Here is a 13,745-nt window from a genome sequence, read left to right as displayed (position 1 = left end):
ATGCATGCCAGTGCTCTAGGCTGGCATGCCAGTAATCCAGACAAAAAGAATCAAAATTGAGGAATACTCTAATAGCATGAAGGGAAATTCAAGTCATCAGCTGCTTTGGCAAAATGAAAAGTTGATGACACTATTTAATGTTCAGATAAAATAACCAAATCATTTTGGATTTCTTGAACTTGGGACACATTCTTAAAGTTATTTGTTTATATGTAGCAGGCCTTCCACAATAAATAAATAAGTGTGATTTGAGTAATGGGAGCATGTGCCCCTGTAGAACTATGTGTATCAACACCACTAACTTTAAGGATGTTCACAATTGAAGAAGGCACCAACTTACACAAAGGTGGCCACCCAAAGTGCGACAGCATAAGAGGTGAGAGCTGGAGTCACTACAGTGATTCCACACAATGTACCTTGCTATGTACATACTATCATCAGCCTGGTATTTTCAAATGTACCCTTCTTATCTGAAACTTTAGATATGTCTGATTGTTCTCAATCAGTGCAGCATATGAACAACAGTAATATTTTTAAGTGATATCAATTAGGCTACTGTGCCCACTTCAGCATAGAAACAGCTCTTATCAAAGTGGCAAATTATTTTTGTATGCTGCTGGCTCTGGGCTCTGTGCTATTCTAATTCTTCTGAATCTGAGTTCTGGATTTGATACTGTTGACCATGATATCCTCATAAATCACTTTATCAGGCATTGCTCTTGCCTGGATTTGCTTCTACTTATCAGCTACTTTTACACATCTTCAGTTCAGGCCCTCGTGGCATTCCTCAGGGGTCAATTCTGGGTCCCATTTTATTCTCTATATGCCACCACTGAGCCAGGTAATCCATAAATATAGGAGCTCAGTGAATTCCAGTGTGGTACCATGATAGGGTGCCACCTGTGCAACAAGTCCAGTCATAAATATTCCACAGTCAACTGTTATTAGTATTATAACAAAGTAGAAGTGATTGGGAACAACAGCAATTTAGCCATGAAGTGGCAGGCTACGTAAAATGACAGAGCAGGGTCAGCGGTTGCTGAGCCACATAATGCGTAGAGGTTGCCAACTTTCTGCAGAGTCAATTGCTACAGACCTCCAGACTTCATGTGGCCTTCAGATTAGCTGAAGAACAAAGCATGAAGAGCTTCTTGGAATGGGTTTCTATGCCTGAGCAGCTGCATCCAAGCCTTACATCACGAAGCACAAGACAGATGCAGTGGTGTACAGCACGCTGCTACTGGACTCTAGAGCAGTGGAGATATGTTCTCTGGGGTGGCAAATCACACTTCTTCATCTGGCAATCCAATGGATGAGTCTGGGTTTGGTGGTTGCCAGGAGAACGGTACTTGTCTGACTGCACCAAGTGTAACGTTTGGTGGAGGGGGGATTATGGTGTGGGGTTGTTTTTCAGGATTTGGGCTCAACCCCTTAGTTCCAGTGAAAGGAACTCTTAATGCTTTGGCATACCAAGACATTTTGGACAGTTTCATGCTCCCAACTTTGTGGGAACAGTTTGGGGATGGCCCCTTCCTGTTCCATCATGAGTGTGCACTAGTGCACAAAGCTAGGTCCATAAAGACATGGATGAGCAAGTTTGGTGTCAAAGAACTTGAATGGCCTGCACAGAGTCCTGACCTTAACCCAATAGAACAGCTTTGGGATGAATTAGAGCAGAGACTGCGAGCCAGGACTTCTTGTCCAACATCAGTGTCTGACCTCACAGTGTGCTTCTGGAAGAATGGTCCAAAATTCCTACAAGCATGCTCTTGTGGAAAGCATTCCCAGAAGAGCTGAAACTGTTACAGCCGCAAAGGTTGGACTGACATCATATTAAACCCTATGGATTAAGAATGGGATGTTCCTCAAGTTCATATGCATGTTTATTTTGGCAACATAGTATATAATGTATAGTCTCCACGGATGAGTCCACACAGTCACAAAAATAAGAAATAAATAAATAATAAAACAGTTAGTATTCCAATTCTATGATTCATTTTTTTCTACTGTATTTATTTATTTGTATTGTATTTACTTAACTGTCTTATTATTCTCCCCGTTTCTTCAGGTCTTATGCCGTATTTTTTATTTGTTGTTGTTTTAACTGTGCTGCTCTCTTTGGCAGGAAATGCATGGCATTGCTTTGTAGCACGAAACTGGGAGGGGGCAGTTCTTCAGAGCAAATGTAGATAAAGCTTTCCAAGTTAAGGCGGTTACTGGAAGTGAACAGAGATTCAAAATGAAACAGAGACAAGTGGAACCATTGTCTTTGCAACAGGAAGTGGCAGAGTTCATAGGAAATTCACTTGTGATCTGAAAATAAATGATTTGCATGATAAAATTTGGTGGAAAAGGCTATGAATAATATCAGTCACTGCCTTCTTTGCTTTGTTCACAGTAACAACGAAGATGTAACATTGAATTTCAGGTGTTTTGAAAGGCTACATGCAGAGTAACACTGATTAATAAAGAAACCATATGACAAAGGCTCCAGAAAGAACTAAGGAAAGAGTTCCTCCCTGCTTCTGCAGAGAGGAAAAACAAAATGAATAAGAGTGACGGTCAAGATAGATAGCATGGCAATAGTGAGAACTGTACCTAAATTTACATCTTAAAAGAATACAGCTATAAGTCATCTATACTGTAAAAAATTTTTTTCATTATCCAATCCTGTGCTTTACCCTTTGCTACCAAGTAGTTCTACATTTACCTCATCTCTCTCTTTCACTTCTACATCACCTCTTATTATTCCTGTTAAATCTCCAGCGTCCACACTGGCGGCTTTGGAAGAAACAAAGCGAAAGAAAAGAGGCCAAATCTGACAGGTGTAATAAAAACCACAGCATTGAATAAGGCTAGAAACAGACAGCGAAAAGAGAAGGGAGAGGAAAACACAGGCAGATCAAAAGGACGCCAGGATCCAACTCAACACTTACTTTGGAGTTTGTGTCAGCAAATCCCAAGGAGATGAGCACGAGACAGAGAGACAGAGCGGGAAGAGGAAAATGACTTTGCACTCAGGCAGGGAAGCAAAGGAAGTGGGAGTGCGGTAAGTTAGGAGAAAGGATTTCCTCACACACACAAACGGAGGGGAAAAAAATGCACAGAAATGGGAGGCAACTGAGACAACATGTTTGTTTTTTTGTATACAAAAGTAAGCAGCAAGAAAGTGGGCAATTCAGCTTTAGTGAAGAGAGCAGCAAACTTAAAGACTGAGCCGTTCCCTCTACAGTACAGTACAACCAGCCCATGTCAAACAGGAAAGTCAGTGCCAAGAAATCCCTCAACAGAAGCCCGGGAGCATCTGATTCTGGAGATGAAATTAATCCGGCAGTGTGACAACAGGTTTAGCTACCTGATATTTTGATGGTATCCTCACTCCTCCTCCTGCTTGGCCCTGGAGGGGGAGGTCAAAAAGCTTAAAATGTTTTAGAGAAGGCTTCACGCAGAGAAGTGTGCACCATGCCTCCAACAAACAAACACACTCGGTCTTCATTCATATCCCTCCCTCGTTCTCTCTCTCTCTCTCTCTTTCTCTCCCTATCTTTTGGGGAAGAGATAGGACACAGAGAAACTTGTGTCTGAGCTGAACAGGAAGAGAGCTGACAAACAGAGGCCTCCTCTGGCCACTAATTAGCAGGTCGTATGCAGCTCCCGTCCAACTGCAGAGGCCAGATTAAACGTTTGACAGTGTGTGTTTTGGGTGTGTGTGTCTATGTGCCTCCACATATGGCCAGAAGACAGTTTCTGATTATATCTGTGTGATAATGCAGTATAGCATTTGTACGTGACCGCCTACTGCTGACAGTTTTTTTTTGTGTGTGTGTGTGTGAGATCATGTCAGAGGTTTTATGGACATTTTGTGTGTTTTTCTCCCTGTATGCCTGACTGTGTTTGCTCATGTTATGTATAACATTTGCATACGTGTCTGTTTGCATGTGTGCAGGCCTGATAACCCAAATAGGAAACGCGCTACTGCTTCTGTTACATCCGAGAAACTTAAATCCCGAATCTCTCTTTTCAGTTTAACCCACTGCTGTACCACTCAACAGCCAACCCACTGCCTCACTGTACACAGAGTTCATAAGCCATCAGATATGAATAGAGGCTATAATTTGCTGGCATTTCCTCATGGAGACTATTTGATTAGAAAGAAAGGGGAGGGGTGAACACAAGAGAGGACAAAGGACCCTCTGAGGGCCTCCATGAGAGAGGTGCGGTCAGTAGAGGACACCAACGAAGACAGAATGGGAAGAAAGATTAAGGCAGTTAAAAGCTGAATGAGCTTCTTCTTTCTTGATCAACAAAAGTTAATCAAGTCACTGAATACAAGCATCACTGCCAGATGCTGTGAGCAAGCACTACTTTATTTTTCTTTAGTTTGGTTCAATTATATCCAGTCTGTCAAAATTTTACCTACATCTACATTTTCTGTTGTGGGTTTCCCATCAAATTTTGCAAGGAAGCAATTAAGTGCATCTCTTTTACTAATTCTATTACTGTTGGATCTTGTGAAAAATGAAGTAGATAATCGCAAAAGAATAAGTAAGGTATAGGGAGTACTTGGTTGAGAATTATAGGAGAGAGGGAAGTAAGTCTGAAATGGGAAAATGGAAGAAAAAAGGGGTGAAAAGAAGAGAAAAAGAACAAAGTACAGGTTGGTCAGATCAGCAGTGAGGACTGCCTTGCAGAATTGGATTTCCCTCCATGGCTGGCTAATCCCTCCCCCCGAATCAGCTAGCTGAACCACCCATGGGACACTGACACTCACTCCACAGAAAATTACACCCTTCACATTCCCTCATGATGGCTACTGTATTCAGCAAAGCTCTAACTGTGGCTTCCCTCGGCTCCACGCTTAATCCCACAGACACGGCAACCAGCTGGAGCAAGAGACTGCAGATACAGAGCCACTGCTGTGTGACCAAACTTACTGCATTTACTGCATGTCCCTCAACTCTGAAGGAAGCTCTGAAGTAACAAAAGGTTGCTAAGGTGAGAGTGTGTTACTTTATCATCTCACTGTGGGATGAGCTGCTCTATTGCAGTGTAGAACCACTGCAGGTCAGGCATTGATGACCAGGGGTAAATGTTGAATGAATATGATGTTTTTTGGAAAAATAAACAAAACAAAGAATTCTTTGATGCCAGATTGGATGCTTTTTTTTTATTGTTAATGACTGATAATATGATAATGGCATACCCTGATTGTTTATGATGCATGAATAATCACTGGCCAGTAATGCAGAGATTAAAAACTGCAGAAAAAAGAAAGAAAAAGATTAAGGCAATGTGGGGCATCCATTCAGACTGTGCCCAATTTTGCACTAGACTGTGCAAGGACTCATGGGACTGTCAGCATTCAAAGTTGTTAATTTAGCAGTATTGTTATCATTCTTGCAGTGTTTGGTTTCTGATTGTTGTGCATGTGCTGTGTGTTTTTATGGCTGAGAACAAAAATGTTTCCTTCAAGCACAGGCCACGATGTCTGAGGTTACTGTAGTGGTTAGAGACTTCTGACCAGCCTTCTTATTCACTCTGTGTGTGTGTGTGTGTGTGTGTGTGTGTGTGTGTGTGTGTGTGTGTGTGTGTGTTAATCATACACTGTATTAAAGACGGATGTAGGATCCAGGTCTGAAAAGTGAAGCCAACACAGAAAAAGCTTAAACCTGCATTCTTTGGAATGGCCATCATAGGGAATACCTGCAAAACCTCTGAACACTTCCCTGATGAGTTTATGGCCACAGTCACTTACTTCAAGTCATACTGCATAAAACAATGTCTATTTTGAAAATTTTTTTCAGAAAGGAGGATTATCCAGGGTCATCGACTAAAGACTTGCAATTGGCAAATCTTTAGTCATAAGCGCGTCAGCTCCACCCTTCACTTATCACATCCAGTTTCAAAACACAAAGATGGCGAAAATGGAGAAAATGCTCATCTCGAGGTTTCGGAACAGGATTTTATAAACCGATGGGTGACATCACAGCCTCATTTCCATTTTTAGCTCGGCCGTTTCAACGAATAAGTTGAGCTGCTGGCGTTGGTGGCATCAGCGTCTTTTCTGCAAAAACTTTAATGTTGGCCATAACTCAATTACAATGTGACCCAGGATGTTCAATTTCACACCATAGGTGCATCTACTAAAACTCTCAGGCCAGCTCCAATCTCAGCAACCTTGACCTCAAGCTAAAGGTCAGAGGTCAAGTTTTCTCAAAATCTTCGATAACTGAAATTCATGCCATAGATGCATAACTGTTCAAGCTAGACCCATCAGACTTCACACACTTCTTCACCGACTTTACCACAACAGCACTTTGACACACCTCTCCCCCTTCCCTCCGTTACAAATCCAAAACAGCTGAGCGTTGGCTCAATAAATGAGACAGGAACAGACAGTAGACCCAATGGTCCCTTGGTACTGGCTCCCCTCTTTGTGTTCAAAATTAGCAAAGATTATATCCACTAACACTCAGCATGCTGGGTTTGCTATTATGACGATGTTGGTATGATGGCATTAGCAGCTCACCTGAGCTATATGCTGAGCAACAATAACTTCATACAAATAGATATAGTTATGTAAAAATCAAAATATTCCTTTAACAGAGAGCAGTTCTTCTCTGGGATCTCAATCTCCAGAGATTAGACCAAGCTAAACATGATGAAGCATCATCTGCAACTACCTCAGCATCTCTCAGCAAAGGTCATTCCCCCTTTTTAGCCATGTGTAAATCACTCAAAATGACAAATGCCTATTATAATGAGCTTTTTGTTGGTGCAGCTTTCTTTCCATAACTGTGTTGCCAGAGGAGAAATAAGAAAAACTGGAGCTTTCTGCCAACATCATTAGTCCTCATGTCGTGTGCGGCCACAGCAGTGTTTCATATGAAAATAATTTCAATCAATATACATGGATACAAATAATGTTTGTTTAAATATGAACCCAGTAAATCAGCCATCTTATTTGCCTGTAAAGCCTTCTTACCACATCTTTAATTCCTTTGTAAACAAGAACACAGGAGGCAAATTTACCCTTATCTCACTCTGTCACCTGTATGTAGGATTGTGGCTTAATCCATGAAACATTAGCTCGTTTGAACACGCTGCACACATTTAACTGTCTCTGCATAAATACATGTGTTTTGAATACCTTGCTCAAGGGTACCAGCACTAGAAGCAGGGTTGTTGTGCCGTATTATAAAACCAACACTGTAGCATACACTTTTTCCGGCTGGCTGTTTTTCTTTGAGCTTCTGTTCCCCGTTTGGCAGCCTTCTCTGCTTTTTCCTGTTTTCCTCAAAAATAGTGAAAATAAATAGTGAGATATCTGAACTCCAGCGGGATGTACACACGTCCATAGCACATCTCCATGTAGTCAAGGGCATTTTGTGTTTGTGCCAGTCTATTTCAGGTGAAATATGACAGCACCTATAGGCGTGCAGCAAGAGTTATTTTGACAGTCTATAGCTGCAGTCTACAGGGGCATAAAGCCATTAACAAGCACCAAGTGTAAGCACAGAATCACAGAGCTGCATCACGTCCCACAAAGAGACAGAGCAGGAAATACAAGCAAAATAAAATCAAATTTGAAAAGACCGTAATAATAATGAATTAGTCTAATTTGATGTTTTGAATGTTAGAATTTCAGTTTTAAGCCAATTAAATGAATAATAATTAACTGGAAGAAAAGGATTAAAATCCACAGAACAAACAGTATCATCCGCTATTCACTATGAGATAAAATTAAAACACATTTCTTCGCATCTTTGTCTCAATTCACACAATCCTTACACACACAAGTAACTGTTAGAAGTCTCAAATAGGGCTGCAAGAAATAATTATTTTCTTGATCAGTTAGTCTGCTTATTATTTTATTAATAAATTAATTTGGTTTATAGTAAATATTAAGAAAATAGCCATCATATTTTCCTAGAGCTATTGCTGACTTTAAATTTAATTCTACAAGTCCAAAATGAGATAATTTAATTTACCCAATGGTTATATTAGACATCAAACTTCAAATCTGAAAAGCTGGAAGCAGGAAAAAAAAATCCCACTAAAATAATTAAACACATCATCCAAATAGCTGCTGACTATTTTCAGCTTTCTATTTTTGCCTCATAACTGGCACAGTCATTTCCTTCCAGGAAATTAATGTTTTCTTTCCCAAACCATTATGGCTATATGGTTTATGTGGCACTGTGAGGTAATTGTATTACAGCTATATGCAGAATGGCTATATATTAACAGTTTGATTTTTTTACAAGCGTAAAAATGCAAGATTACTTAATTAGAGAAGATCCTCCTCTAAAAGGCCGAACCTACTGTATAAAAACACTATTACCTCAGGTGTCTTATTAACTTTATGCTGCAGTGTGTCAGACTGGACAGCGCTCTATTTAATTTGATGATGTGCAGTGCAGGTGCTCCACAGGGGACCGTGCTGTCTCCATTTCTGTTCACCGCAAACTTTCATTAGAACTCCAGGTCATGTCTCCTACAGAAATGCTCTTGATGATTCTGCAGTGGCTGGATGTGTAAGTGATTAGCATGAGGAGGAGCATAGTGGCGTGGGAGGAGTCAGTGAGAGATGCGATTGAATTCAAAAGGAAGAAGAAACTACATGACCTGTGTCTGCTGTTGTACTGGAAGTTGATGTGGTGGAGGGGGCTTCTACATCAGTAACAGGCTGGATTGGACGACCAACACTGAGGCTGTATTGATGACATATGCGCATTGCTTGAGAGTTGCCCACCATATTGGATAGGGGAAAATGTACATCCTCCAACTGTTGGCAGTGGTTCCCGGAGGATGCTGACTGTCACTGAGTGAAACTGGTTGCAAAGAAAGTGCTACATCAACCTGGTAATTGCTTTGGTTGCTAGCAGGCTACCTGTGGGTGCCAGATAGTCGTGGACTGGTCTCCAGGTCTGGGCCCAAAAATGGCAGACGTGTTAACATCACATGGTTAGTGGTCAAGTGTCTGCAAAACCTCCATACAAAAAAAGGGGATGAGAAGGCTCTGTTTACCGGCTGAGATCGTTAAATCCACGCAGCAAAATAATGGATATTTTCTATCAGTCAGTTGTGGTCAGCACAGGGTTCTTTGCTGTGGTCTGCTGGGAGAGCAGCATACAAGCTGGTGACACCAACAGACTGATTTAAAGGCTGGCTCTATGACTGGCTGCAAACTGGACACTTCTGAAGCTGCGGTGGAAAGGACACTGAAGGTTCATACAGTAACATCCTGTCAATCAAAATGTAATGAGGCCCCAAATCATAACATTACTTTTCAGTACCTTTAGCCTTACTTGTATTGATCGAATCTTATCACCAGTTTGTTGTAAAAATTCAAAAGGTCTGTTTTCTTTTTTTTTAGGAAGAGTGTTTAATTCTGGAGATAGGCTGAAGATACGGTTTCCGCCAAGCAGCAACTTCAACTTTGCTTATTTGAAATAATTAAATGTTACAAAACATTGTTATATGATCTTGAACTTTATAGATAAAAGGAAAACATCACCCACTCTCAAAAACATCCTATTCAGACCCTCATTTGCAAGTTTTTAAAGCTCTGCACATAATTTCTTCCCCCCTATAAACACCTGCCTTTGATGTTCCTTAACACCCTCAAAGGCTCTGCGGCTGTCTGATCTGTGACAGCGACACTGACCTCTATAAACCGATATCTACATATGAATACACAGAATCTGCAGTCAAGGGACAAGAGTTTTGGTACCAGAAGCTTATCCTGCAGGCTTTGACTGCATTCAATCGCCAGTTTATGTGGCTAAAATGTAATCATGAAACTATCGTAACTTTTTAAAACGTATGTGTAAAGATGGACTGTACACAATGACACAGAGAATGGTTTAGAATGGAAATTCTTACCCTGGATATCACACATATAAATGCCTTAAAACTGCCTCAGCTGTATTAAAGCCAACATTAAAGGGAAATCAGAGCTAGAGAAAGAGAGATGTAAGAAGTAGGTCTGACTAAGTGTGGAGAAAAGGGTGAGATGGAGGAAGGAAGACAGGAAGGAAGTAGAAGGTGGTGAAATTAGAGGAAATAACCAGTCAGGAAACGCTGACGTGTGCAAGTGTGTGGAGCACTCTGACGCACCTGTGAGCTGATGGTGACTGAGATTTGTTAATGGTGGACATCCCACGCCTGACATCTCAAGAAAGTCTGTGTTGCCTGGCAACACTCCAGACCTCTCTCTACAGCATTTCTGTCTTTCCTGCATTTCTTCATTATCTGTCGACCTTTTCTCTTTCTCTGTTTTGCTTTCAAGGTTGTCACAAATAAGTTCTGTAACTTTGTTTTTAAAGCCGACGCTGCAAAGGAAAACCCCCGCACACGCTTTGACGTCAAGTTCTCAACAGGAGAAACCTCCCTATGAAGGATCGAGCATCGTCATGTGCACACACAAACACACACATAACATATATGCATAATGATATGCTAAATTCATTAGCTCGGGGCAGTTTTTCTGAATATCTGAATCTGATTCAGGACATGCCATTTGAGTGCCTTATTTGTCCTCTAATTGTAGACACAAAAATATATTTAAAAAAATATGCAAAATTAATTTTTGCATGCTCCTCTTTAAGCATGTGCAGTCTCACACAGATATACAAAATTAAACAAAAATGCACGCAGCTGCCAATTATTAAGGTACATATTTAATCTTCAGTTTTTCTTTCAGGGGATGATTCCACCTCAGCTGGTTATTTTGAAACCTGTAAATTGTGCTCCTGTCAAAACACTTCCAGGCAAGTCTTGACACCTGACATCCATCTCAGTAATGCTACAGGGCAGTTTGTTTGGTTTTTTTTATTCCACTATGCATGCATTCCACTTCCATCAACACAATGAGCTGGATGTGTTATTAAGAAGACTACTGGCTTTTTGGGTGAGGGTCAGAGTGCTGTTATAGTAAAGTCAGTGAATAAGTGTGTTTGATGGGTCTAGCTTGAACGTACTACGTCACATTGTTCTCAACCACCTTTCTACCAAGCATCAATGATGTTGGAGTGGTGAGGCGTCTGCTCGGAGCCCAAAGATAATATCCACCCCGGCCACATCCTGCTCACCCTGCCTCACCCTTGGTTTCAATATATAACATTAGCAGTGGCTAACAAAACTGTCCCACAGAAAATTATCAGACAACACTGCCTTTCCCCTCAGCTGTACTGACCTTTCAGGTCATTGTTTCAGTTTTTCAGCCCTTTGGACACAGCAGGCAGCTGTGTTCAACAAAAAATAAAAATCTCCTGTGAGTTCTCTGCTCAGCACCAAACAGAGTTGCCAGGTCTGTTTGATAAATCAGCCCCATAGCGAATCAAACTAACCTATAATATACAATGCAATACAATACACAAAGGCAGGCACCCAGTGTTGGAGAAAAAACAAAATTGTTTGTTTCCTATGTAAGCATACATGCTGATTTGGTTTGGATTTTACTCTAAATGTTTAAATTTAAAGTTCAGCTTTTTTATTTTATGATATATTGGCAGCAGGGTGGCGTGGTGGTTAGTACTGTTGCCTCAAATTCACCACCAGAACTTTTCCTGTGTGGAGATTGCATGTTCTTCCCATGTTTGCGTGGCTTTCTCTGGGTACTGGAGTTCAGTTAATTGGTGATTCTGAATTGGCCGTAGGTGTGAATGGTTGTATGTCTCCATGTTTTCTTGGAAAACCGCAGACCCAGTAACAATTGCAACCTTGGCACCAACAAAGTCAGGAACTAGCTGGTGAAAAAGGGAAGCATTTAGCAGCTATTGTAAAGAGCTGAATGTTGGACTTTTGCCAGAAAGCAGAAAAACCAAACATAAATGTTGTATTATACATCTCTCAGCGATAACAACAACTAGTCTGGCACATGACCAATAGATGTAAACAACAGATGATATGTCAGTGTTGTTTTTCCAGCTTATGTAGATTCATGTATTTCTTAAATAAAACCCCTCTAAGTACAGAAAAAAGTACAAAACTGCGGCTGCTTATCCTCTGAAGGACATTATGTAATCATTTGAGTTTGATAAAACAACTATGAATTTTCATTTGTGATGCTGTAGGAATCATGCAGGAAATCATCACTAAAGTAAGACACTGATAATATACCAAGGAAGAATTTGATGGCACTGAAGCGCTGTGAGCGGGTTTACAGCAAACTTTAAGTTGCACAGTTGTTTAATTTAACATGAAGCTTAAAGCAGTTAATTTTAACATTAGATTTTCTGTATGAGTCATTGCAAAAATCTAGAAAGCTTTTTCTGACAGTTTTGAGTGATGGGTGACAACCAGGAACTCAACACTCAGACAGCTGATTGAGGTTAAAACACTACTGCAGACATCAAAGGACAACCAGGGGACGGGAGAGCGTTTGTGTTAGCAGATGTCACGTGGATTAATAAGAACAAAAGAGTGAGATGGAAATGATGGCAGTGACTGCAGCACAGGCGTGTTTCTCCCCCCCATAATCCTCTGAGGGGATGCAAACCCTTTTTTTTTGTTGTTTATGTTAACTCTGTTTATTCACAAAGACAGTGGGCAAATTATTGCAGTGATAAGTTAATTATGCAGCAACAACTCAATCCTTCTCTCCTCTGACACTCTGTTCCTTCCACTTCTTCTTCTTCTTCAATAAAACCTGCGCGAGCACACACACAAATCCACCCACACAAACTCAAGATGATGTCACACACAAAAAGCTGATGATACCAAATATGCTGTGTGTACCCACATTCAAACATTTAAACTATCATGCACAGTGCATTAGTACAAACGCGCACGCACACACTCATCGAACATCTCCAGGCAGTATGCCAGTCAGTCCGGCAGGCTGCCAGTATACCAGACAGAGGGTCTGTTGTGTTGTAAATGTCAGATGTCCCGCTGTTTGTGCCAGCATGCATCTCCCTGCTAAGCACTCATTTAAACACACTTAATACACAGCGTGTGGGGCTGAGGGAGCAGGAAGGAAGAAGAAAAGATGGAGCGGGAATACTAGGAAGTAGGGTGAGCTTGGATTAAGCCCGCTTGTTCAGTAAAACCCTATAAATCAAGCGTCTGTTCTGCTCAGTCGTTCACTGCTGTTGCAATATTCCGATTTTTCCCACAGGGATCATTAACCTTTCATGTCATCTCACTGTATCAGATATTTCAGCTGAGTGTTCTTCAGAGTTCATGAACTACTCATAAAAGGTAAAAAGCTTCAAAAACTGGCGAGATAGGAGGATTTTGAGAAATTTATGATAAGGAGAGGAAGAAAGAGGCAGAAACTGAGCAGAGCATTTTAGACCCGCCAGGAGAGCCCGTCTCTCTAGTGACGGCTCATTCACTGCGTTCCCAAGGTAACCAGTGAAAGTATTCACTCAGAACAATGGCAATATCACTAGCCTGTAATTTGTGTGTGTGTGTGTGTGTGTGTCTTTACTCTGCATCATGTATGTTAAATAAGAATTATGATGATGATATCATTGTTTGACTATGCGCACACTGAAAATCTATTATAATGGTAATTAGGAGTCAAAATATCATCATGCAGTTATAAGTTGGTTAATTCAATGTATATAAGAGAGTGTGTGGGTGTGAGTGTGTGTACCTGTGACAGGCTGGAGAAGCCCAGGTTGCGGCAGCCATTGCATGGCGTCAATGCTTCCCAGAAGCCAGTGGGGCCGCAACTCTTTTCTGCCTCATCTTCCTCCATGGCCGGAGGGAGAGGTGGGGTCGGCCGCTGT

General features: G+C 41.1%; 1 protein-coding gene across 1 annotated transcript in view; it reads right to left on the bottom strand.

Moving 5' to 3' along the window:
• Positions 1-13,745, bottom strand: part of anks1b (ankyrin repeat and sterile alpha motif domain containing 1B) — a 251,122-nt gene that overhangs the window by 123,259 nt on the left and 114,118 nt on the right. The window contains 1 exon segment of the mRNA XM_030720755.1: positions 13,610-13,741. Within this exon segment, the coding sequence (XP_030576615.1) occupies positions 13,610-13,741 (132 nt within the window).

This window comes from Archocentrus centrarchus, chromosome 23 (assembly GCF_007364275.1).
Source record: "Archocentrus centrarchus isolate MPI-CPG fArcCen1 chromosome 23, fArcCen1, whole genome shotgun sequence".
In the NCBI taxonomy this organism is placed as follows: Eukaryota; Metazoa; Chordata; class Actinopteri; order Cichliformes; family Cichlidae; genus Archocentrus; species Archocentrus centrarchus.
Note: the sequence above shows the minus strand (reverse complement) of the source record. Positions and strands in the feature narration are given on the sequence as shown.